Source organism: Solanum tuberosum, unplaced genomic scaffold (genome assembly GCF_000226075.1).
Source record: "Solanum tuberosum cultivar DM 1-3 516 R44 unplaced genomic scaffold, SolTub_3.0 scf00129, whole genome shotgun sequence".
Lineage (NCBI taxonomy): Eukaryota > Viridiplantae > Streptophyta > Magnoliopsida > Solanales > Solanaceae > Solanum > Solanum tuberosum.
The window spans coordinates 1,393,997-1,421,579 of record NW_006239057.1 but is presented as its reverse complement, the minus strand read 5'-3'; the positions used below and the strand labels follow the sequence as shown (position 1 = coordinate 1,421,579).

The 27,583-nt window shown below is 33.4% G+C and overlaps 3 protein-coding genes across 4 annotated transcripts; 2 read left to right on the top strand and 1 right to left on the bottom strand.

Annotated features, from left to right (window-relative positions):
* The first annotated feature begins 1,532 nt into the window (after positions 1–1,532).
* On the top strand, positions 1,533–6,030 carry LOC102603407 (asparagine--tRNA ligase, cytoplasmic 1-like). The gene is made up of 6 exons (XM_006351304.2): positions 1,533–2,098; positions 3,076–3,717; positions 4,157–4,410; positions 4,497–4,626; positions 5,294–5,352; positions 5,536–6,030. The coding sequence occupies exons 1-6, from the start codon at positions 1,625–1,627 to the stop codon at positions 5,717–5,719; spliced, it is 1,743 nt and encodes a 580-aa protein (XP_006351366.1). The 5' UTR covers positions 1,533–1,624; the 3' UTR covers positions 5,720–6,030.
* A 5,894-nt stretch (positions 6,031–11,924) lies between these two features.
* Positions 11,925–20,033, top strand: LOC102603072 (uncharacterized). Of its 2 annotated transcripts, XM_006351303.2 has the most exons (17): positions 11,927–12,281; positions 12,969–13,438; positions 13,634–13,759; positions 13,843–13,916; positions 14,020–14,089; positions 14,175–14,230; positions 14,381–14,452; positions 14,578–14,672; positions 15,724–15,790; positions 15,881–16,010; positions 16,108–16,326; positions 16,408–16,538; positions 16,954–17,128; positions 17,240–17,330; positions 18,753–18,910; positions 18,995–19,183; positions 19,672–20,033. In XM_006351303.2, exons 2-17 carry the CDS (start codon positions 13,022–13,024, stop codon positions 19,729–19,731), a joined length of 2,130 nt encoding a protein of 709 aa, XP_006351365.1. In that variant the 5' UTR covers positions 11,927–12,281; positions 12,969–13,021; the 3' UTR covers positions 19,732–20,033. The 2 variants fall into 2 exon arrangements, with proteins under 2 accessions (XP_015165952.1, XP_006351365.1); XM_015310466.1 differs by having other exon boundaries at positions 11,925–12,281; positions 16,108–16,538.
* Positions 20,034–21,355: 1,322 nt separating this feature from the next.
* On the bottom strand, positions 21,356–23,679 carry LOC102602735 (patatin-like protein 3). Its single transcript, XM_006351302.2, has 2 exons — positions 22,672–23,679; positions 21,356–21,966 (listed from the first exon to the last, which is right to left on the bottom strand). Exons 1-2 carry the CDS (start codon positions 23,602–23,604, stop codon positions 21,610–21,612), a joined length of 1,290 nt encoding a protein of 429 aa, XP_006351364.1. The 5' UTR covers positions 23,605–23,679; the 3' UTR covers positions 21,356–21,609.
* Between the last annotated feature and the right edge of the window lie 3,904 nt (positions 23,680–27,583).

Here is a 27,583-nt window from a genome sequence, read left to right as displayed (position 1 = left end):
AGACAATAGGGGGGGGGGGGGGTGTGCTCCTTATTAGGAACTTTTTTCATATATTGGGCTCAAAATCGAGACTCTTGGTTAAGTCCAACTCGAAATTCATGATTAAGGGCGGAAAAATTTTATTAATCTAACTACCATCCTTATTAGCAGAAACAAATAAGGCCCCTCCTTTTTTCCGGAATCATATTTGAACTTTATAATTTTTTGGAATTCGAAAAACTCTAAATACTTCCAACTCACCAACAAAAATTCAACACTATTTCAAGTTATGTTCATATTCAAACGCAACTTTAATTTCTAAATATCATTTTTTAAACTTTTTTTCAAATTTCATACTTCCACTTTTTATGTTCAAATGCCGCCAAATATTCTATTATTTAAATACTCATTTAAAAATTCTAATATATAGTGTTTGTGACAAGAAAAATCTAGTGAGCATTTGAATAATAATTATGCAGTGGTCCTCTTTATTAAAAAAAAGGTATTTAACTTTGACTAGTATTTGACGTGGTCTACAAGGATTTTTTGCATAAATAATTCAAAAGAAAAAAAATTATAAATTAATACAAGAATCTAATTTGTCCATCTACTTCATTTAACAAATCTGCTCCAACTAATACCTATTTCGTCAAAATGGCTTATGTTGCGTATAATGTTAATCTCGACGTGGATCAATTCCAATAAATTTTTCAAATTAGTACTATTAGTGATCGGCTTTATAGCTTCTTCAATAAATGCTAATTTTTTGATAAAGTTTTGAATGACTTTCTAACCAGATCGTTTTTGTGTGTTTCAAATATGAAGTCTCCTTTAGAAGCTTTAGATAAACATGATATTGAGCCCTTATAATATTTCGTACATATTCCTCAATAATTAATCGAGCTAATAAATCAACTTTAAAATGAATTCATTGTGTGAAAAATGCGTTATAAATCGTGTTTGCTTGTCTGATGAGGCAGCTACAAAAAAGTTTTAAAAAGAAATTAATCACAAGCTACAAACAAGGCACCAATAAAACTAGTTGAATTTAGTGGTGTGCGTATTTTGGTAGATATCAATATAGCATATCAAAATTGAATTTTGATACTATAAGTTTCGATATTTATAAAAAATAAATATTTAAATACCAAATATTTGCTTAATCTCCTTTTACATTTGGCTAATGTTGTTAAAACAATGATTTCTAACTTTTCTATCTTAACTGAAATTTCTTTTTTATATAGTTGATTAACGAAGAAAATTATATTTTCTTTTTCGATTTTCAACATGTGGAAATCATTAGTTTGACACAATTGAAAGTCAAAATCATAGTTTTTTTTTATTATATAAATATATGTAAATTAGAATTGAACAAATTACGATTATCGATTTCCCGTTTCACAAACTATGGAAATCAAACATAAAAATATCAAATTAATTTAATACGAAAATAATACAGTATTTTTTAAAATAAAAATTTTCAATACCTTAGTCCACTTGGATTTTTATTTTTATTGTAATATTCACATACGTAGTGCGTTTCACTTTCAACTAGAATAACTAACCAAAAGTTCCCTAGGGTTTATTGAACCAAAACAAATCCCACATTTCTGTTTCTCAGCCGCCGAGCAACCAAACCGCCAAAATGTCAGTCGATTCAGCGCCGCCGGTGGAAAAACTCACCCTAAGCGACGCCGTAGAGGAGGCGAAATTCTCTCAACGCGTCCCGATCCGTTCAATCGTCGGCCGTCCTGACGGTGGAGCTGGACTCGCCGGAAATGTTGTCAAAATCGGTGGTTGGGTCAAAACAGGACGAGAACAAGGCAAGGGTTCCTTCGCTTTCCTTGAAGTGAATGACGGTTCATGCCCAGGGAATCTCCAAGTGATTGTTGATGCTTCAGTTCATAAGCTTGGTGATTTGGTACTTACTGGTACTTGCGTACATGTGGAAGGTGAGTTGAAGGTTCCTCCTGAAGGTGCGAAGCAGAAAGTTGAGCTTCGTGTTCAGAAGGTTATATCTGTGGGTACCGTTGATGCTGCTAAGTATCCATTGCCGAAGACTAAGTTGACGCTTGAGTTTTTAAGGGATGTTGTTCATCTTCGATCCCGAACGAACACTGTAACGATCTCTAACTCATTTTTACGGCTCTCTTTGATGCGACAATAATTTGTTGTAGAGGCGGATTAAGGATATAGATAGCGCATATACACACCTGCACTAGTAAATCTGCGTAAAAGCTTTGGTTTATAAACACAAATCACCCATTTTTAGTTTTTTTTTGCCTCTGTTGTGATTCATCCCCTGTTCAATTATCGTATTATTTTGTTGTAGTTGCTGCTTTGTTATGCTTTCACTTCCATTACTGTGTTGGACTGGTTTTTATTGAGCTGAAGGTCTATAGGAAACAGCCTCTCTACCTCTGAGGTTAGGGGTAAGGTTTGACCTCTCTGGGTATGTTGTTGGAATTCATCCCCGAAATATTTTACTCTAAATTCATCGACTGCTGGGCTCACACCATTGAGGCAATTGAACACACACACATTATTAAACTCTTATTTGCACAAAAGAGGTGAACTTGGTGGAATGATCATGTCATGCTTGGGGTTTAGACTTTGTTTCTTTTTTATTCTTTGTAATTTAGTACTAATCTTTCCTGTAAGATGTGAGGTGGCATATCTTGGGCCCAAAAGGAATGGAATCAATATATAGAACTTATTTGGACGAATCAACCATTTTGGAATTGGGGCTTAGTTTTTTGTAGGTGGAACAATTGGTTGTATACCAGCATAAAACCATATTTACTACTTAAAAGTCAATGTAATCATTGGGTTTAACATGAATGTGGGGGGTTTCTTTTATATGTTAATGGGTATGGTAAACTTCTCTTTTTTATTTCCGAGAGGAACTTATATTTTGAGAATATTTATTTTCTTGTAGTTCTTAGTTTTTTCCTCTATGAAACATCTAAGAGAGACTAGTGAATAAAAAGGGAATTGCTTTGACTCCTATATGTTTGCTACGAAAACTAAATGGTGTGTTATTTTAGTATCTGCCATTAGATGGTGTGATTGTAATCCAGGATTTTTCATTTTCAGATTTCTGCTGTTGCTAGAATCCGTAATGCCTTAGCTTATGCCACCCATACATTCTTCCAAAACAATGGGTTTCTTTATATCCACACCCCAATCATCACAACAAGTGATTGTGAGGGTGCTGGTGAGATGTTCCAAGTTACTAGTTTGATAAGCGAAGCTGAAAAGTTGGAGAAGGAGCTGAAAGAGAATCCTGCTCCTTCAGAATCTGACATTCAAGCTGCTGAGCAACTTGCCAAAGAGAAAGGTGAGGTAGTTGCTCAGCTAAAAGCTAGTAAGGCGAGCATGGACAAAACTGATCCCAATATTGCGGACATCAACAAGAAAATCAGTGCTGCAGTTGCTGAGCTACAACGAGCTAAAGAGAATCTCCTGAAGTTGCAAGAGAGATCTAAATTGGGAGAAAGATACAGACTCTCTGCTGGTATTCCTAAAAAGGATGGAAAAATTGATTACTCTGAGGATTTTTTTGGACGACAAGCTTTCTTGACAGTGTCTGGCCAACTCCAAGTTGAAACCTATGCATGTGCACTTTCTAGTGTGTATACTTTTGGACCAACTTTTCGAGCTGAACAGTCCCACACTACTCGGCATCTTGCAGAGTTCTGGATGGTGGAGCCTGAAATTGCTTTTGCTGATATACAGGTATTCATATAGTAATTGCGCACCATGGTGCTATATATAATATTTTTGGATCAAAATGTCTGGACAGGTAACTTTTAGCAACAAGAAGTTTTTACTAAGTTAAGGAATCAATTTAAACCCGCGGACTCCTACTTGATTACATTTCAAGTTCAAATCGCGATCTCTTACTTGATTTTAAGTTTCAAGTTCAAATTGCGGTCTATTACTTGATTAAGTTTCAAGTTCATAAGTTTCAAGTTCAAATCACGGTCTCTTACTTGATTAAGCTTCAAGTTCAAATAGTTTATGAATATGAACTGCACATGAATGACAATAAAGCAAAAAGTTTATATCAGACACTACGTCTAGCACTCTCAGAGAGTTTCTGAAGGGGTTCTTCGTGGGAAGATTTCTTTATGTTTTCTGTTACCGTTAATCAAAATGTGTATTCCTTTGGCAGGATGATATGAATTGTGCTGAGGCGTATGTGAAGTTTCTGTGTCAGTGGTTACTTGACCATTGCCTTGATGACATGGAATTTATGACTAAATTTGTAGATAAAGATGCTCTGAGTAGACTTAGAATGGTTGCCTCATCGAACTGCCATCGGATAACTTATACAGAAGCCATAGATATTCTTGAGGTAGCAGCTAAAGTGAAGAAATTTGAAAATAAAGTAGAGTGGGGGATTGACTTAGCATCTGAACATGAAAGGTACTCTTTTTCCCGAGTTTACCTATTGGGTCTGCTCTGTGTATTTTTGTATAGCTATTCTGATTCATGATTTACCTCGATTCTAGATATTTGACCGAAGAGCATTTTAAGGCACCTGTTATTGTGTTCAACTACCCAAAAGGGATAAAAGCATTTTACATGAAGGTGAATGAAGACAACAAGACAGTTGCTGCCATGGATCTGCTTGTACCAAAGGTATGCTGGAAGAAATACCTTTTTGTCTTAAAAGACAGGTTCCCTTACCCACAAGCAGGTTGCACTTCAAAAACGTCTAGATGAATGCTTTGATGTAAATCAATGGCAAGTAGAATCTCCTGTTAGAGAATCAGTAGGGGAGCTGAATATCTGTGGAAAATGTTTTGAAATCTTGCACCTGGTCATCTGAATTAAAGATTTTTGAAGAAATTTTGCATGACTTAAAATCTGCTTGACCACATACAAATCTTGATGAAAACTACATCAAAACACTTTTATTTACAAATCTCTTTTCTAATATGTTCCCGAAAAGCTTTTCCTGAATATTGTCCAAACGTATGAGTTGCCATCTCTTGATCTCATACAGCATTGTTGTACTTGAAGAAATGTAATTTTTTTGGTTAACTAACTAAATCAAAAACACTGTTGCTTGACGCAATGAAGCCACATTTTGGATATCGTGAAAGAAATTATATGACTGACCAGACTGCATGCCTTTAGCATTTCAGGGAAGTTAATTAGAGCAAAGAATCAGCTGTATTTTTTTCAAAGAACAGATACACTTACCTGCAGTGGCCCTTACAACATCCTCTTACGATTTTACATTTCAATATCATGAGTACATTTGTCTGCCACTGCATAAACAAATGTTTGCATTCCTCTGCAGGTGGGAGAACTAATTGGAGGAAGCCAAAGAGAAGAGAATTATGAGGTCCTCAGATCAAGGTATGACAGACAAATTTGCTTTCTAGTAGACAGCTATGTATCTGGTTATTAGAATCCGGAATCCGATCAGTGTTTGTTTGGCGCACTCTTTGTTTTTAAGACGAAATGGAATCATTTAACTTAAGGTAATGACAATGAATAAATGATGGAACTTTGATGAGATTTTCCTTCTTTTAATTGCAGGATACTGGATATGGGTCTACCACTAGAGCCATATGAGTGGTATCTGGACCTGAGGCGCTATGGTACTGTAAAGCACAGTGGTTTTGGTTTAGGCTTTGAACGAATGATTCTGTTTGCCACCGGGATAGAAAACATTCGGGATGTCATTCCCTTCCCTAGATATCCAGGGAGAGCCGATCTTTAAGTGATATCGGTAGACATGGATGCCTTTTTATTTATTTTCGAAATTATGATACCATTTTCTAAATTGTAATTGCTATTTAAAAGTTTCAAACAAATTCAGATACAGGAAACCTGTATCATATTGTAATCTCTCAGGAGGGGTGGAAGTGTGAGCGCATTTACAGCGTATTTCATCTAACACTTGTTGCTGAGTTTACAAATGCATTCTGGTTTTTAGTAAAACTGATTTTGTAGTAGGCTTTGTTAGACATAAAATATAATCTTTGTTATTGGAAATGCTGTACTTTGTGTATGTGATTTTTCTTGGTTTGATTCTGAAATTGAGAGGGTTTATATGTGAATGATGCAATGTGTATAAACTGTAGAAGCTATATCTGTTTTTTTCTTTCTTTGGTTTTCGATTCGTTGTCTGGTATTTGCATTGGAACTTGATTATTCAGGATTCGTGCCATGCATGGCTTCATTTGGGGTGGGGGGGGATGCTCTATATCAAAGGAATTTTCAATAATTGGGGCTCGAATTTGAGACATTGGGTTAAGTGAGGAATAACCTCATTCACTACACTACATTTTTTAATAGTGAAGAAACTATACGTGAATGATGCCATGTATGTATTTGTCTTTACTAATATAAGGTCATCAATGACATATATAGTTTTAGAAGCATTTGTTGAAGAAAAAATTGTATCAACTAATAAAACATAAAAGATGTTGGAAAAGTAAAGAGTTGTACATTTACACACCTTTTACTTTACTAAATATAAAGATTTTTGAGGGTCTAACAGCATTGGAAATTCCACTTCTAGAAATTTTGATTTGAACAGACATAGAAAAACTTTGGCCATGAAGATTTTCGTATGTTAAAAATTAAGTCAACTGAATATAACAAAGATCAAAATTGAAACGTAGCAATTATTTTTTGTTTAATTTTTTAATTCAAATAAATTAATTCAACATCATCCAACAAACAATAATGTCATATTAATTAATCAAGCTCCTAAAGTTGAGATTCTACGAATCGATGTGTCTTCTTTGGACTATATTTCACATTATTATTTGAAGTGTATAGTTGATCCCAACAATAAAACAATAACTAATAACACCGAGAGTTACTTATATTGAGCATTATACTCGTTGGAGAACTTATATCGAGCATTATACTCGTTGTCTCCAACTATAGCTTCCATTAAGACCTTGTGATTCATGCAATACTCCTTAGGTTTACTATCATGATAGATTATAACAAAACCTATCATTATAAGAATGTCTATGATTGTTTACCTCACAACTTCCTCCGATTCTAGATGATCAAAAGGTGGGGAATCGAACATTTACTAACAAATAAAAGTTCTAATAATCAACCAATTGAGTTACTAAGATCCTGTATAATTTTAAGCTTAATTTTAAATTACATCTCAAACATCTAAGTTTATTTTCAAAAAATATATAAGCTATTTGAAAAGAGACCAGCCAATTGTTAACCAAACCTATAACTAATAGCTCTAATTTTGTTGTGATTTTATGTATTTTTTTTAAATTAAGAGATCTAAAATAAATACACAAGTGATTTTAATAAATAAATAAAATTCTATTCAAATTATAAATGACTATGTTTGACCATTTCTTCGTGCAAGAATAATTGCATAGTTTACTCATTTATACAAAATAATATTGTAGGTTAGAAAAGTAAATTGAATCACTTATCATTCAACAAATATACTTTGATAGAACATATTTGGTGGATTTTTTTTCTATTTAAAATCAAGGTGGCATTTGAGTATAAAAACGACGTTATGAAAGGTCATAAAAAGTAAATAAAATATAGTAGTACTAACAAACAAGGACATATACAAAAACTAATAAAATGTGTGGGTGTGGTTGGGACTTTGGGAGTTGAGGGGAGAAACATAAATGAACAAACTGGTAATAATATTAATAATAATAATAATTATTATTATAATTATAATAAAAAGTGTTTGATCATCTTGTCAATATAGCAAATTCACAATTCAAAGCAGTGTTTAAAAGGTGGGCGTATGAGACAAGATATTTACGTTAATATAGAGTGAGACGTAAGCTTTAAAACGTAAGCTTCGAAACATTTGTAAAAGTATCTTATTCAAAGTACAGACCTTAAACTAATTTCAAAAAAGACTTTTAAAAATACTAAACTCATAATTATGATATTCTAATAATTCAATATTAATTGATTTGCATCTAATACAAATCGTCTCTTCATTAATACAATAATTGGTGGCATTTGGACTTTGAATTTGGAAATAGTTTTAGAATTGATTTTAGAACCGAAAAATGTGGTGCAATTATTGAAGTTTTCTAATTTAAATTATAAAAATTGAAAAAAAATCGATACAAAACACTTCATTAATCGCATCAGTCAATTTAATTACAATTTAGAAAAGAATAATTTTTTTTTTTTTAAGAAAAACAATTATATTCAGATTGTTTCTTCTAGATCCACACTTTTGGAAAAGAATGTTACTCTCCTTATTTTAGCTTATATATATATAATCTGTTTCAAAAATTATGATACATGAAATAGTTAAGTTTTCAACTACGAGCTTACTTTTAATGAAACTATATATAGATACAAAATTGTTATCTACAAACTTACTTTTAATGAAATTATATATAGACACAAATTTATATAACAAATTTGAAAGTATGTCTTTCTTTATATCATAGGTATAGTTAATTTAGGAATTGCAAAAAAAGAAGAAGTTAATATAGGAATGTGTGGACTTAAATATTTAAAAAAGGGAAAATGGGACCCAAAACCAAATAATACAAAGTTTAATGGAGACAAACAAATATTTTGTTTTGAAGGACCAAACCTACAATTTTTAGAGCCAACCCTAAAATTTAGAGCCCAAGCCTGGTTAGGTTAAGGTTCTTAATTTTTATTTTTCCTATTTTTTTCCTATTTAATAAATATTTAAAATTGAAATTTAAAAATAATATTTGGAGGTCGGTCGAAATGCATTCATTCAATGTATTATGTACATGACAACACGTAAAATATTACTCTAATAGTTTATTTAGCTATATTTTTGGGAAGTCAATTTTATTTTATTTTAGAGAGTCGAGGTGTTTAATGACTTTAAAAAGAAAAAGGAAAACTTTAAGTAATAGTTGTAAAATCTTTCAATTTCCGAAAAAGATTTTTTTTCCTTCAAAAGCATTCTTGAAATATTAGATAAGTATAATTATTTTTCAACATTAACAAAAATATTTCTTAAATTGACTAGCCAAACAATTTTTTGGACAAATTAATATACTCCAAAAATACTTTTGAAAGCTTGCTTAAACAAAAAAGTATTTAAGAGTATTTATGCACTTATAATGCTTTTTATAATAGGGAAAAAGGACAAATATACCCCCGAACTATCGTAAATGGTATCTAAATACCCTCCGTTATACTTTTAGGACTCTCATGTCCTTGCCGTCCAAAATTTGGAACGTATGTACCCTTTCTACTAACGGCGGGACATGTGTCTCAATCTAAAATGCCTATCTGAAATTGATTAAATTTTGAAAATATTTTTTATATGTATATTAGTATATGCATTTCAAGTTTAAAGTAATAACTACACTTATGAGATAGAGAATATTTTGATAAGAGCACTCAACGATTGATGTGACTTAATGATTAACGAAGTAGATTGAAAATCATTAAATTTCAATTCAAATTTCTACGAAGACAACAATGTTAGGTAATTTTGATAAATATTTGTTTACATTAGTTGTTATAAACACCCAACTATATAAGTAACTTAAGAATTAACAAATCAAAAAAGATGTATATCAGTTAATCATGATTAAGTGTTTAACAAGTGTAAATAAAGACGTGTGTCTCACCCTTTTTGCAAACTCTTTCAGTTATTGAATGTGTAAAATAAACTATTCTCTTGTACAAATAAATCACTAAAAGTAGAGCACAAACATTATCGAAGACTGTTTCCTTAAAAAAAGAGTTGGACAAAGGTTAAGAAAATATATTTTCATTGCGATAAGACAGCTGAAGTTCGACATCAATAAAGAGAAATATTTTTTTCTAAAATGCTAAATTCCGTCTTTCATGCTTCTAGTTTTGTGGGAAGTGAAAGCTCAAGGACATAACTCCACAGATATAACTTCTAGGAGCAATTTTCAGGGACATAACAACATTCTATCATTTTTTCGCCTTATAAAACATCATTTGATGTTTTTGACACACGTGATATGAAAAAAATGAATCTTTAGGTTTTCAACACATAAATTCAAGAGTTAAGTTAAATGTTAACTGTTTAAATAACAACTCAATGACCTTTGACATGTTATATCTAATTGCACACAATATTACTTTCGCCTTTTCTTGTGCCTATCATGGTTCTTTGCGAGAACATACTAAAGGAAAAAAAAAGAAACTTTTGTGGCCACAAGCCCTCGAGACTTGAAACTTGGATAAGTTTTCACTTCAAAATTTATGAACAAACGAACCTTAATGACCTATTTGTACAAACTTAGATTTTGGCAAAATAAGAATCTGTTGGAAACACTGACTCGCAAAATGATCCCTACAATGCCATATTTAGTAAGATCTCAATGACTTCAAGTCCATGAGGTTGAAAAAACCACTACTTCTGGAAATGAATTGTGCTATGCACAAATTTAGATTTAGTAAGACTTCAATTGCTCGAACTGAAAATGAAAAAAATCTTGTTGAGAGTGTTGTCCTAGAAATCAGTCATCGTACACACAAATTCAAATATAATAATATCTCAATCACAACCCCCTGAAAATAAAAATATTTTGTTGACTCCTAGGGGTAGACATGGTATGGTATATATCGAATTATCACATCATATCAAATTTTTTTATACCGTGATTTTGATATTATAGTATTTGATGTCGTATATGGTATACATTTTAATTTTTTTTGTTATTCTGTACAGTATTTGATATTTAGAAATACCATACCGAAATACCGAATACCATACCGAAAATATACAATTATGTAAATAACATATATAAGTATAAGCTAAATGTTTAGAAGTTGAAACTTTGATTACTCTATGTTGATTGAAATGTAATTGACTAACAAAAGGAGTTGTTTGTACTTTATTTTGAATATATATTTTTACATGTGAAATGTGTTAGTAACTTAGTATGATACAATTGAGACATTCTTTTAATAGTCGAAGACATAATACTCTATTATATGAGTATATATTAGTCAAATTGAACAAACTATGGTTACCAATTTACCATATCGTAGAATATCGAAATCGAACTTCAATATACCGAACCATATAGAATTAAATTGGTATGGTAATGGTATAATGTTTTAAAATCGAATACCAAAATTATAGTATCGAAACTTTCAAATACCATACCGTACCATACCATGCCCACCCCTAGATGATCCCATAAATAAGTCTTGCTATGCACAAATCTAGATTTAGTAAGACCTCAATCACTTTGAGCCCCAACTCTTGTTGAGAGCGTTGTCCTTAGAAATGAATCGTATTATGCACAAATTTAGATTTAATAAAACCTTAATCTCTTCGAGGCTCTGAGAATGAAAGAATCCTACTAAGACCATTGTCCCTAGAAATGAGTCGTGTTATGCGCAAATCCAAATTTAATAAGACCTCAATCACTTCAAGTCCGTGAGAATGGAAATCATGTTGAGAGCGTTGTCCCAGAAATGAGATTATGCTACGCGCGAATCTAGATTTAATAAGACCTCAATTCTTCGACCAAAATCCTATTGAGAAAGCGTTGCCTCTAGAAATGAACCTTGCAACACACGAATCCTATTGAGAAAGTGTTGCCTCTAGAAATGAACCTTGCAACATACGAATCCAATTTAATCGAACCCTAATGTAAATATCAGACACCGAATTATAAAAAAGGAGACACAAGACATTGAGATTACTGCTATGCAACACATAAATCCACATTTTAATTAAGACTTCAATCACTTCGAGCCACTAAGAATGGACCCTATTAGAGCGTTACCTCTAAAAATGAACCCTACAACACATGAATCCAATTTAGTCGGGCACTAATGTGAACATCGGACATTAGGTTAGAGTAAAACCATGATAATAGAAGGACAAACTAACATTAGATTACACAGTAATCAAGATTATCAGCACAGGTACCAAAGTGGTAATACAAAGAGGATACAATACATACAGCACAGCATACACACAGAGTCCCCCACTCATTATTACTTATTTCCATTTCATTTCCATTCATTCAATCCAATTTTCCCAAAAATCCATTTTTTTTGCCTCACCGAATGTAACGTTACTTCATCCTTCATTCAAGCTCATGCCCTTATCGCCATATAAGCTAAACACCAAACCAGCTTCTTCTTCTACCGATAAGATTTTCCCCTTTTTCTTCTAACTATCTATGTGGGGTTCTTTTTTGATTTTTCTCTGAAAGATCTGAGATTGATCGCCGATTCTGTGAAAACCCATCTTTTTGCTTCAATTTTCTTGATTTTTTTGGTTCCATTTCTCACCGATCCTTGTGGGGTTTGCTGTTTTTGAGGTAAGATTTGATTTTTGTACCATTTTTTATATGGGGTTCGTTTTATTCGGTTCTTGGGTTCTGTGAAATGTGCCAAAAATGCTTATTTTTTGTTGGTTGTTTGATGATCGGTTGAGTTATATGTGATGGGATGAAGACGATCCATCTAGGGATTGTTTGTTTGATTGGTTTGATTTTTGTTTTAATTTATTCCACTGATGATTCTTGCTGTTGTAGCTTTTTATTGATTGCAAAAAGGTTAAAACTTTCATTTCTGTTGGAATCGAGCTCCTAGGATTGTATACATACTTTTAGTGTTACTTGTTGTCTGGAAATAAAAGGGAAGTTTTTGAAAACTCCACACTTGTTTGTGGGCGTCTTTGATTGTTTTAATTGTAAAGATGTCCTTATCTGTATATCTGGTCCCTTTTTAGTATGTATGAAGTATGAACCTTCTTATGTTAGGCTTTTATGGGTAAAAAGTTTCGAACTTTACTTCGGAACTTTGGGAATTTATAATGTAAGATCATGTTTGATACATGGAAACTATGATTTTTCTTAGATGCTGTTGCCTTCCCTGTAATGAGTGCTTTGTATTTTGTTTATTGGTTTCTATTTGAAGTCTACATTGTTGATAATAGAGGATTCTTGCATTCATAGTTACACTGTTTCCGCCTTTCTTTGGGTCTTATGTTGTGTTGACTCCAGATTTTCAAGGCAAGGTGGGAGAACAGAGTTGAGTGTGATTTGCATGGGTGACGATGCCGGAGTTGCGTAGTGGAGCAAGGAGATCAAAACGGCTTGGTGATCTCCAGCCTGCCCCTCAACCTGTTGGCCAAGAGGAAAACTTGGCCTTGCCTACTCAGAACAGAACTAGAAGAAGAGGTGGTGGAGGAGGAAGAGGAAGGGGTAATGCAACAGCTATAGGAAAAGGGCCTTCAGGGACACGTGGAAGACCGAGTGGTGCTGGTAGGGGTAGGGGGATTAGATTGATAGATTTGGACCCAGAGCCGCTGTGTGAGGGTCTACCTCAAGCTGCTCCTGTTGGGGTTGCCGAGCCAGCTTTTAATAGAGTTGACGGTGCTGCAGATAAAAAGATTGCTATGGATGGTGGTGGAAGTCCAGACAAAGTAATGGGAGTTGAAGAAGAAGCAGGCACAACTCCTGTACCAGATAGGGTATCTTCCTGTTTGCTCTCAAGTCTCTTTCCATTTGGGTTCTTAACTGTTTACGGATGACATGAATTGACAAACAACTTAAAGTTAACTCTTGCCTTGAAAGTGAAATACCTTCACATCATTAATGATAACCTGTGGGCTAAATTTCTATTGCAAATAGAGTTCTTAGAAGAATGTTTGTGTATCTGGATGCAGGTGCAAGTGGGTAATTCTCCTGTATATAAAACGGAAAGGAAATTAGGTAAGGGTGGATTTGGGCAAGTATATGTTGGTCGAAGAACAAGCGGGGGAACTGAGAGAACAGGACCAGATGCTGTTGAGGTACTTCCTATGACATAGTGGATCTTTTACGAGCCTTTCTGACATTATTTGGATTATAATACAACGATAATGATTCTCAATAGGTTGCATTAAAGTTTGAGCATCGAAATAGTAAAGGTTGCAACTATGGCCCTCCTTATGAGTGGCAGGTGTACAAGTAAGCAAGCATGAATTCTATCTCAGAATCTGTGATTTCTTTGTATTTTTCAGTCATCAGTTTTCTTACTTATTATCCCATTGTGAACTTTTTTTCTTGACAGCACCCTAAATGGATGCTACGGAATCCCATGGGTTCATTTTAAGGGCCGTCAGGGAGACTTTTACATCTTGGTAACTTTTGGTTTTCATCATTTTATAAAAGAATTTCTTATTTTATCACTTTCGTGTTACTGATATTTCCTGGAATTTTTTTCAGGTCATGGACATGCTTGGACCCAGCTTGTGGGATGTCTGGAATTCTTTAGGCCAGTCGTAAGTTGCCAACTTGTTCTTTTTACATTGATTTTCCTGCACATACATAGGAATGCAGAACTAACAACGTACGACATATAAATTTTCCTGGGCATGCATATGTTGTAGCCTGTATGTCTTTCTAATTAATGATCAATAATCTTGCAACAGGATGTCGCCGAACATGGTAGCCTGCATTGCAGTGGAGGCAATATCGATTCTTGAAAAGCTGCACCTTAAGGGGTAACTGTTATCTCTTCCAGCAATACATATGTTATTTCACCCTTTCACTTTCAACACTGTACTCAAGAGTCATGTAGTAATAATGGCCTATTTTTTCACATCTAATTTTTTGTTCTCACTTTAAGGTTCGTGCATGGAGATGTGAAGCCAGAAAATTTCCTACTTGGTCTGCCAGGAAGTCAAGATGAGAAAAAGCTGTATCTTATTGATCTCGGTTTGGGTAAGATGCATTATCATGATCTTCTTTTCTGTTTAGCACTCATCCTTTTCTTGGAGTGTACATATTATTTTGTTTATAATCTAATGTAAACATTGTTGATCCTGTCAAACTGTTATGACACGTTGAGAAATACCTATGTCAGATCAATTCTGCTTGTAGGTCCACTACATTTAGGGATCGTTTGGTAGAGTGTATAAAAATAATGCTAAATAGAGTGTATTAGTAATGCTTGCATGTATTAGTTATGCTTGCATTAGCAATGCATGTATTAGTTATGCTTGCATTAATTATAACATAGATTATTTTTATGCATTGTTTGGTTTGATGCATTAAAAAATTTATTTACAAAGATACCCTTCACTATTATGGTGGAAAAGATATAAAAAAAGTATTGAGGGGCAATTGGGTCTTTAATTGAGTTAATTCATGCATTAAAACCATTGCATTGCTAATACCTAGAAATTCATGGTATTAGCAATACACACTTTAATACACAATAGAGTGCATACATTAGTTATACATAGGTTGGAAAAGAGTACCAAACAAGGTACTAGTAATACACAAGGCTAATACATGCATTATTTTTTAGTAATGCTTGCATGTATTAGTTATGCTTGCATTAGCAATGCATGTATTAGTTATGCTTGCATTAATTATAACATAGATTATTTTTATGCATTGTTTGGTTTGATGCATTAAAAAATTTATTTACAAAGATACCCTTCACTATTATGGTGGAAAAGATATAAAAAAAGTATTGAGGGGCAATTGGGTCTTTAATTGAGTTAATTCATGCATTAAAACCATTGCATTGCTAATACCTAGAAATTCATGGTATTAGCAATACACACTTTAATACACAATAGAGTGCATACATTAGTTATACATAGGTTGGAAAAGAGTACCAAACAAGGTACTAGTAATACACAAGGCTAATGCATGCATTATTTTTTTTAATACGTTCTACCAAACGACCCCTTAAAGAATACCATTTCTTTTCATTCAATGTTAATCTTGAGTACTGTTCATAATGTATCATTGGTTAATGCAGCATCTAGATGGAAAGATGCAGCATCTGGTATGCATGTTGAATATGACCAGAGGCCAGATATATTCAGGTTTGTTTATATGTCATGTACCTTGAATAGTTTTTGGGCATACAATTCAATAACCCTATTAAATGTGGACTCATATATTTGCTTTGACAGGGGCACCATAAGATATGCAAGTGCGCATGCGCATTTGGGTCGGACTGGAAGTAGAAGGGATGACCTTGAGTCACTAGCATACACATTAATATTTCTTATAAAGGGAAGGTTACCGTGGCAAGGCTATCAGGTTGGTTGTTACGTGCTTCTGTAAGTTGTTTTAGTGGTTTAATTTTGTCTTTTGAAGCTTTATGATTTCCTTTTATTTGTTGTTTTGGATTTAATAGGGTGACAACAAGAGTTTTCTTGTCTGTAAGAAGAAAATGGCCACTTCCCCAGAGTTGATGTGTTGTTTCTGTCCGGCACCATTCAAGCAGTTCCTTGAGGCTGTGACAAATATGAAATTTGATGAGGAACCAAATTATGCCAAGCTTATCTCTTTCTTTGAGAGTCTTATTGAGCCAGTCACGTCACTACGGCCAATAAGAATTGATGGAGCTCTCAAGGTTTCTATACATATTCATGCATGTACGTGTTTGCACGACGATATTTGTTTCTCACTCACCTGTTGCCTCTTGTCTAATCAGGTTGGGCAGAAGCGGGGAAGGTTGCTTATAAACTTGGAGGAAGACGAGCAACCAAAGAAAAAAGTACGATTAGGTAGTCCGGCAACACAATGGATTTCTGTTTATAATGCAAGACGTCCTATGAAGCAGAGGTAAGTTGCTAGAAATGAAAGTGTGATAATGAGTTTAAACATGTCTGGTCATTCATTTAATTCAAAACAGAAAAACAAAAAACACATCTGGTCATTATTATAATTCCTTAACGAGGTGTCTCAGTGCTTGAATTCCCTTGTGTGCAACCTTTTTGGTGCACCTCTACCTTCTATTTCAATGAATCATATTATAGGATCTGGTAAGACAGGCTACATCTTGTATAAACTATTTGATTTGGTAGGTTTACTTATGAGGACTTAAAGTGTTATCACACTTTCGGGATTACGTGAGCTATTCATGAATTGAGTATTTATTACATAGAACATGGATATTCATGTTAAATTATCTTCTTAATGAATGTGATTCCATAATAGTATGAGTTGCTGATAGAAAAGTATCATGATGAATTTATAGGTACCACTACAATGTTGCCGACACTAGGCTTAGGCAGCATGTAGACAAGGGAAATGAAGATGGTCTTTACATCAGCTGTGTGGCTTCAGCAGCCAATCTGTGGGCCTTAATCATGGATGCAGGAACCGGTTTCTCTTCTCAGGTTTACGAGCTTTCAGCTGCCTTCCTCCATAAGGTTAGCATCTCAATCACCTTGCGCTTTCATATTCAGTGATTATCTTTGTCTCTTTCCTTTTCAAGGTTATATACTCAAACAATTGTCCGACTCGGTTGTTGTTCTTATCAGGATTGGATTATGGAACAGTGGGAAAAGAACTACTACATCAGCTCAATAGCTGGTGCAACTAATGGAAGTTCCTTAGTCGTTATGTCCAAAGGTTAGATATTAAAGGAAAAATTATCTGTTTTCTTCACAGTTTGAGGTGTTTACAGACGGATCAATTGATGGACTTCTCCTTGTGGAATGATATGGTTTCCATCTTTCTATTTTTGGTGGGAAATTTCTTTATTAGTGAGAAGTCTGTGCTTAACAAAACCATCGTATAATAACTAGATTGAATATGGTATATACTGTGCGACTATGAGAATATCCCAAGTATTATTAACAGATTAAGTTCAAGTCTGTAACTTGTTTGAACTTCATGTTACCTGCCCTTCAATTGTTTCTTTTACTTTGTTGCACATGTGCACTAGCCTTTCACAGATCTGGTCTTCAGTCAAATGGCAAAGGATGGAATAGAAAATAATTCTGTTTGGAAAAAGGTGTGGATTTTTTTTTGCTGTTTAAGAGTGTGGTCATACCTGCTGGTTGGTCTAAGTAGCTTTATTAGATAATAGAAAAAGAAAGGTGGAAAGGGGGCCAAGTGATGTGGTTCTGATGAACAACAGGGATGTTGCGGCTCAGTCTACTTTATCTATAAAACTTTAGCATAGAAGGTTTCTTGGTACAAGAGTGACCGGGAGGTGAAGTGGGATGTTCATGTGGTTTTAATACTGAACAATAGGGATCTTCATGTGGTTTGTTCTCTTGCTTATAAACATCGGTAAGTGTAGAATTATATGCCCTGTATAAGGGTAGACCTGATGATTAACTCATGTCTTTCGGACCTGTTCCATAGTTCAGATTTTTATGAGATGTTTTCGGATGTGAGTTGCAGTCTGGTAGAATTAGAATACCAAATAGCAATTTACCACCACTTTCCATTGTTTAGCTGCTGAAAAAGTAGGGAAAGTTAAGACCACAGACTAGCCTGGAGGCAATGGTTCAGTGGTAAGGGACGTAGGTAAGGACACATCTTGGGAAGCATGGATTGGACGCATGTCATGAGTTCAAACCTCAAACCCCGTCACTGACATGAAGCATGGTATTTAAGTTGGAGAAGGGTGCAAGGTGGGTGCATTCTCCCCCATGATTTGAACCTACACTTGGGGTTGGACCAGCTAACTCATATGGGATATCTTGGTCACAAAGAAGAATAAAGTTGAGACCACAAGCTAATGACTGGCCTGTATAATTATTTGTCATTGCTGCCTCAGAACATTTTGGTTTGGTCAAGGCAACTGTAGCTGATATAAGGGTGTTAGAGCTACAATATGTAAATGGTGTTAGATATATGGATGGTTTTATTTCTGGTTACCCATCTTTTTGTATTTTTGGTTGGTGAGCTGTATTTTGTTGCTAAGATTATCCGCTGCAGATGTTTTTACCACGAATAGGCTTGCTGTGAATCAACTTGATTATGGTTATTGTTGATTGTTTTATAAGCAATCTATTAATTTCTCCGTGCTTAATGAATCAGGAACTCCTTATACACAACAGTCTTACAAAGTAAGTGAATCTTTTCCTTTTAAATGGATAAACAAAAAATGGAAAGAAGGTTTCCATGTAACATCAATGACCACTGCTGGCAATCGATGGGGTGTGGTGATGTCCCGAAATGCTGGATATGCAGAACAGGTGAAGTTATTTTCATTCAGTTGTCACTTTACTGCATTTCTTGAATTCCTCAACAATAGTGGCTTAAAGAAGATGGCTTTGTAGGTTGTTGAACTCGACTTCCTTTACCCAAGTGAAGGAATACATCGACGGTGGGAAGGTGGGTTTAGAATAACTTCTATGGCTGCCACCGCTGATCAAGCAGCTTTCATATTGAGCATACCAAGACGTAAAATGATTGATGAAACTCAAGAAACTTTGCGGACATCTGCCTTCCCAAGTACCCATGTAAAGGTGACGATTCTTTTTCATACCCTTGCATGTTTCCTGTTTGCCTTGATTTTCCTTAAATCTAACAAGTGGAATACTTACAAAAGAAGTTTTGATGGAATATACCACTTACTCCCTCTGTTCCATTATAAGACGTTTCTTTGACTGGACCCGTAATTTAGGATGTTTGTTTGGCTTGTTTATTGTATTAGTCATGGGAGAAAATATGAAAATGACGGCTAAAAAGTTGGTTTGATAGAGAAAATGTCACATCAAAGTTTTGAATTTAAATAGTTGAAGGAATTTGATTTCTTGAAAGCTGTGAAAATTGAAGTTACCAAGTTCAAAAAAAAAAAAAAAAAAAAAAAGTGAAAATTGGTGTCTTATGTTTATAAAACAATTGATGTTCCGTTTGACAGGAGTTTGTGCAATGCAGTTTGCATATTTATTATGAATGTACTCATTTTGTTCTTTCCTTTTCTACTCTCAAATTGCTTCCATTCATTTGTCAGGAAAAATGGTCCAAAAATCTTTACATTGCATCAATCTGCTATGGTCGAACTGTCTGCTGAGTTATTGACGATCAACGATCGTTAGTCACTTCATCTTTGAAGAGATTTGGAGGATGAATTCTGCTGGTCTTGTTGGATTGCCTCCGAAGTGAGTCCCCTCATGATTCTTCATGTAAAATCCTTTTTTTTGTTGTACTGTACAACTGTGTAATGGGAAAAGTTAAAGTTTAGAAGTTGCTGAGCTAATGTAGCTGCTGCATGCTGGCTAGTTTATACTAGTGTTGGCAATTATGGCTAAGAAATGGTTGATTGCTGAAAAATATTTGATACCTTTAAATTGGAAGGTGTATTTTAACCATACTGCATCGAATTGATTGCCATGATCTATCGACTCGACTAACAAGTAGGCAACTTTTATGGAATTGAAAAAGAAGAGACTGATGCGCCATCTTTTCATAAAGCATGCTTTGAAACCATGTATGGAGGAGGGTAACTCGGTGCACTAAGCTCTCTTATTTACCCGATGTGTAGTTTGATGGGCTATTAGCTTAGTAGTAGAACGATCTCACTGTGCTTGGGCGTTGAGGGCTCTCAACCACATGGGTAGCTCATTGTAGTAGAAAGAAAGATTGATGGGCTATTAGCTAAGTAGTAGAACGCTCTCGTTGTGCTTGGGCTTTGAGGGCTCTCAAGTCTCAACAACATGGGTAGTTCAATGTTATTGATGGGCTATTAGCTAAGTAGTAGAACGCTCTCGTTGTGCTTGGGTTTTGAGGGCTCTCAAGTCTCAACAACATGGGTAGTTCAATGTGTTTATCTGCGTCTGACCCTATGATTAGGATCATACACATAGACCTTGACCCGTAGATCCTGACATTAGGTTAGAATTCTAGCCCTTCAACAACGATCTCTCTCTATCTCATTGATGGCTTGGCTTGCCCAAAGTAGGAGGAGGCATTCTTCGTCTTCCACCTAAGATGCGTGGAAAAGGTCCAATACCTCAAATCATATTCGGTTTATTGTATGCAGTCTTGTCTTACTTGACTCTGTGACCTCTTGGTCCAATGTATCGCTTAAAACGATCATACGATTAAAAAATGAATCTGACGGTGCAATGTATTTCTTTGAATCATTTTCCGTGAATGATAAGATGCTTCACGGAAAGTAATAATTCAACTTCAAAATGCTCATTTTACCTTTAATGAAAGGATTTCTAGCCACACAAATATCTGTGACTTATTTTAGATCATAAGTTTCAAAAGTCTGTCTTTCTTTCTTAAATTACGTGTCAAGTCAAATTAACTCATATAAATTGGAACAAAAGAAATATTTATTTTGCTAAAAATAAATCTCTATTGAAGAAGACAATTAAATTTCAAGTTAATAATAACTCTAAATAAAAATTCAATCTACTTAAAATAAAATCTCTATTGAAGGAGACAATTAGATTTCAATTTATATGAATTAGTTTGACTTGACACATAATTTAAGAACTTTTGAAACTTGTGGTTTAAAATAAGTCAGATATATGTGTGACTAGAAATTATTTCATTAAAAGGGTAAAATGGGCATTTTAACGTTAAAATATTACTTTAAAATTACTAGTGTTGATAAGCATACAAATTAGTGAATTACTACCACCAAGTGCTTACCATTGCTCTTAATAAGCAATATATTCATAATATTAACAACAAAAATACACACACATTCATCAAGATTCATAACCTAAATTTACATTTTACAACAAAATCAACCTAAAATAAATAAACTGAAAACTTAAGCGCAAACTCGGATGTTTAAGATTATATCATTCATCGCGAGTGGCTTCAAACCCTTGATTCAACGAGTTAACTTAACTCGTCTTACTAATCTAACTTAAAATCGAGCTAATATATGATCATGATGCATACAATGATCTTTCGTATTATTTTAATTAATTTAACACGATGAAATAGTCGATAAAGTTGTTGCAGATGATGTTCTTGGAGATGATGGTGATTGTTTCAAAACAACTGGAGATAATATACTATTTTTCCTCATTTCTTCTTCTTTGATTAATTCACCTGCAAATATTTCCAATTTGTCTAAATTTGTTTTTTCCACCAATTTTTTCCCTTGAAATAATATCGATTCCACATTTTTCTGCTTTAGCATTTCCTCAGCAATGACAATTGATTTTCTCATTTTTTCATCTTTTATCATATGTTGTTTTTTTCCAATAATTTCATTTCCTTGTACTCTAACATAGTTATTGTTTCTAAATTCTCCAAATGCCATTGATACAGCTTGATCTACCTGCATTTGTTATAAGTAACAACAAAAAAACATTAGTCTACGTAAACTGACGATATAAAAAATATTTATACAATCAAGTTACTTGAAAATCAATATCATTATGTATCGATAAAAAAAATGTTTGTGATTGTTCCAGAAGAAATGAAACAAGCAATATAATAGAGCCAGTACAATTATTGTATTTGAGCATGATTGATCGATATGAACATCATAAGCTGTCGCGTAATAATATTAATTGTTACCTTACTAAGTTCCTTCTTCCATAATTGAAGCTCGGAGGAGTTAACTCTATTTAATACTAGCATGGATGATAATAATATTTAATAAACAATATAACCTAAAAAAAAAAGGATAGATCGATACACTCGTTTTTCTCGATATTTATACTTAATGCAAATATTTACCTAATATTCCAAATTAAAGTTCCTAATAAACTAGTACTATATAGTTAGGTAAATTATTTAATCAAAAGATTTAGTGGACCATTTAGTTTGTAAATTAAGTAATTCAAGGTACCATAATAATAAAACTCATTAATTCCAAAGTACCAACTTTGTTTTTAGCCTCTCATTCTATGTTCATTACTTGTATTGAGACCCGACTAATTAACAATAATTGAATAAATAATATTTATCATTTCACCACCATCGTGTGTCGGTGAAGTACCGACATAATTTGCATGAACCAAAAAAAATGTTTACGTACCATGTCGGCAGCTCCATCTCCGGCGATCTTAACAAATGCCGCCGGTGATGAAGTCATGTTTCCGGTGCCGGAATCTGATTCTCCGTTGCCCAATGAAATTACTAACAAATCTTCAACTGAATTAGCAAAGGGAAATTCTTGTTTATTGTTAAGAACATGAGTGATAGCAGCAGCCGTTGGATTATTCATGGTGACCCCACCACCAACGGCTGTGATCTTTCGTCTTCCATCAACTGATTTCACTTCCACCGTACGATCAGCTATTGTGGCCCCACATACATCTGACAGCTTAAAATCACAGCCGTCCATTTCTAAAGCATCAGCACGGGAGAAAAGGAACGGTGATCTTGTGGTGAGGTCGTAGCAGGGGATTAAAACTGCTTTTACAGTTTCTTTTAAAGTTAAATCGCCGAACACTTTTCCGAACACCTTCACCGGTGGCCGGAAAACACGCTGGAGAACTCCATTTGAAGAAGATCGAGAGATTTTACGGTTATTCTCGATTAGGAATTTGAGAGCTTCCTCTGCTGTGAAAAGAGGAACCCCATCTTTCCCACGAGTGAAGAGAAGAGTAGCGAGGATCCCGCCGGTACCGGACCCGGCGACTACATCGAAGAAATCAGCAATGTGGGTGTTTTTCTTTCCGGTTATCCGACGAAGGGTTGTTTCCAAATGGGTTAAAGATTTAGCAGCGAGGATGCCATTAGTGGACCCACCTCCGTCAATAGAGAGAATCCTGATTTTTCCGGCGGGGACATTTTTCTTAGGGGTGGAGAAATTGAGATTATCTACGCATGCAGAAGAAAGTTTTGGGTCATTATCGTAGCCAAAGAGGAACTTATTTTCGAGAATGGAGAAGATTTCGTATGTTAATTTGTCAACTTCCATGTTGGAATCGATCATTGAGATTGTAGAAATTGCAGCTGCTGCCATTTTTGTGTTTGATTTGTAATTTTTTTTAAAGAAATTAAAGGATAGAGATGAGAAGAATGGTGAAAAGAACAGGTAGACAAGTGTGTGTATATATATATATATATATATATATAGATATAGATATAGACACAGAGTCACAGAGATATAGAAGAATGAAAACCGCAGGCCGCAGGGTGTTTTTCTTCTAGTGGGGGTGGGGGTAAGGAGGGGTGGGTGGGTGTACTCTGTTTATTGTTACACTTCGATTATCGTTTTATCTATTAAGATGATTACATGATTCGTTAGATTGTTTATACGGAGTAGTATTTTATCGTAACTTTTTTTATTTATCTGTAAAATAATGATAAGATTTGTGTACATTTACGCGATATGTAATGTTGTTGTTGGAGGTGGGGTTATTGTACTCTTTTTTCTTTTTTTTACATTATCATTATATTTGAATGAGTGTGTTGATCTATACACTCATCATATTGTAAAACTACTTAATTAGTTTTATTTTTACTAATTCTATTAAATACTTCCAATTTTGAGTATATCTATTTATCAAGGCGTGACTAGACGAAAGAATTCGCCTAGTATTTTTTTTATTTTATTAGAATTTGAACATAAACCTTGTGTTTCACATCAATTCATTATATTGAGCTCAAGATCATATCCTTGGATACTCCGATTACCAAACATAGTCAACATATCTAACTTGAATGTATTCAAAATTGTTATAGAAGATTATATTTCAAAAAAATTGATTTACTCTTCAACTTTTTAAAAGATTTTACTTATAATAAATGATGTAATTATATATAAAAATAATAATATTGTACTACATATAAGAAGTTAAATTCTTCTGTGAATACATAAATTGCTTTGTGTCCATGCATGGTACGTGACATCAATATGTATATCTCTTAAAGATCTCAAATGGCAGGGGACAAGTATAATGATATTGTAAGGGTTTTCTGAACTTACTTTTGTGTTTACTTTACCTACTTTCGTATAAATAGTTATTTACTATTATTATTATTATTATTATTATTATTAGGGTAGTTATGGGGTGTTACTAATTAATATGAAAATTATGCATGACACAATTGGCTTGGTGATTATCCTTTGGTCGTTACAAAATTGATGGCTCATGAAGGAGAGGTGCCGGCCGGGCCGATGAGGACTGATCAAAGAGAATGACGGATAAACTGTTAGGCATAATATATAAACAAGATTCTTAACTTGGCTTCAACGGACAATTATGTCCTCTAATTTTGAGTGTGCACAAATAAACATTTAAACTTGTATAAAATTGAACAAGTAGAAACATATGTCCTACATGGCAAAATACACGCAAGATGCCACGTAGGACACAAAAATTCCATGTAGGGTGCCATGTAGGACGAATGTGTCAATTTGTTCAATTTTATACAAGTTTAAGTGCAGGGCCGACTCTTGCATATGAATTTTTAGGCCAATGCCTCAAATTTCTATTAAAATAAAATCATGTTTATTTTTTTCATGAAAAAAATTAATTATTTATAACACTCACATTATTTATCCTTTTTAACTCCTTCTGTATTCTATTTCTTCAAATCTTTGATAGTTAGAGTAATATTCTGTCAAAAATATGAATCAATAGCCGAAAAGTGTTGAACAAAGTAAATTACAAATATTTTTTTATTTCTTCGTAGCTTTTCATATTAAAGTAGGGTATACCAAGTTATCAACTTTTTGAATCAAATTATATGATTCTAACTCTCATCTTTATTTAAAATTTATCAATTTATTACTTATACAACTATATTATTGATTCATATAATAATTGTCTCAATAAAATGATGTTTTTCAATGTTGAATTGATAAAGTCTTGCTTAAAAATAATAATTAAAAAAATATTTGAAAAAATAATTTATAAAAAAAATATTAAGGAATAATTTACATCTAAAAATTTAGAAAAATAAATAAATACAGATAAAATTTATTAAATTTTAGGCCTCTAATTAAAATTTTGCTTTAGGCCTCGAATTATGTTTAGCCACCCCTGTTTAAGTGTCTACTTGTGCACATCCAAAGTTAAAGGTCATAGTTGCAAGCTGACGTCAAGTTAAGGGTCATGTTATGTAGTATGCCTAAACTGTTAAGCTTGCAAGTTTTTGAAGAAGATGCACATGACATTTTAGGTGAATTAAGATTCCACATATTTTTAATTTGCGATGATGTTGATAAGTCCTTTATGAAGTGTATATGATAGTATCCTAGATAAATTTCACATCGTTGATCACAACTACACAAAAGAGTTATTGTGTAAATATAATTTTAAATCATGAAAATTAGAGCGGACAATATTACTAGTGAAACGAGTCTTTTAAACCAACGGTACCAATCAATATAAAATCCGAAGGTAGGGACTTGTAAAGTTGTCGTGGACCGTAGTTAGTTACACTTGCACCTAATTCTTTGATATTTTTTACTTGTCAGTATATTTTACCCTTTTATTAAAAATAATAATAAAAGTATAAAAGGAAAAATAAAAAGGTATTTTTCTTACTTGTACTATTATAAGGGGAAAATCGCTATTTCTTGATCCAAGCCTTCTAATTCATTGAACATCTATTAATAATTCACTTTTAAGTTTTCGCCTTTACTTAGTTTAAAAGGAGATAATATCTCCTTTGTTTGGTCGATATCATTAGTGGAGCTGAATTGGACATGTTATGTATTACTTTATGAGTTTATCTGAAAATCGTGTTTTATATTAAATTTTTTATAGTAAATATAAAATTTGAATTCTAATTCAGTAAATCAAATAAGTTGTGATTGAATTTCAAACTCAAAATCATATGTCCATACTTTTTTCTTTCTCAATAATTTAGTTAATTAAGTTGAACAATTAGTTAAGTAAAAAAAATAAAAAAATAATTCAAGGTCAGAGGGTAAAAAATGAGTTCTTAAATGAATGGACCTTTTCTTACCAACATAATTATAAATGAATAAGACCCCAATAATTAATGAACATTAATATTCAAGATATTCCATAGTCCTTATTCTTTCATTTTCATTATACTTTATTTTTCTTGCCAAAAAATATGTTTTCTTGTTTGGTAGATTCAAAATTAATTGTACTTGTAGGGGTCCTCCAATTTACAGCTAAGAGTACTATATACTAACCAATTTTCATGACAAACATATATATTTCATGTACTCTAATTAAGTAGTATAGTTTTATGATATGTCCACTTCATGAAAAATCAATTAATTCATGCACAAGTATTGACTAAGATTTGTGACCCTCAAATATCTTTATGAGGTAAGAACTCGTCTCACATGCGGTTCAGAGGCCAAGCCCCTCCCCAAAAGTAAGGGTACAACTTAGGTCGACTAGTAAATAAAAAATCTAACTAACTATATCGAACAATTAGTTAATTAACCGGACAAGCTAAATTAATGGAGTGACCTTAATGACTTGTGGTTGTTAGGTTATACTTTAGCACTCCCTTTAAAGCTAGGTGGGGATCGGAAATATAAATTTGATCTTGAGTAAAAATATACTTGATGTTAATGAGACTTTATTATAGTTTTCCCTCACAAAAATAATAATCAATTTCGATTATATAGTCGATTATATTATGTCTAATTATATCTCATATATTTATTACATAATTAGTAGAATTAATATCAATTGCAAATGTTCTCTTCGAGCCAATTTGTTTACGTTAGTTTAACTCGACACAAAATTTAAAATGTCTTGGGGTCATATCATTCACCAATAGTACAAAAACATGTAAGAATGGGTAGGGGACCTCAGTTCTAGTTTCTTAAGCAAAAAAACTCTATCTGTATTTTGCATGATGTGATATTTGTAGTGTGTTCTTTATAATATATATTTATAGAAAATTATATTGCATATATTAGTTAAAAGTAACTTTTTACACATATTTTAAATTTCAAAATATCCTTGACAAATTTCCTGTCTTAACGATCATTGTTTTGTGTG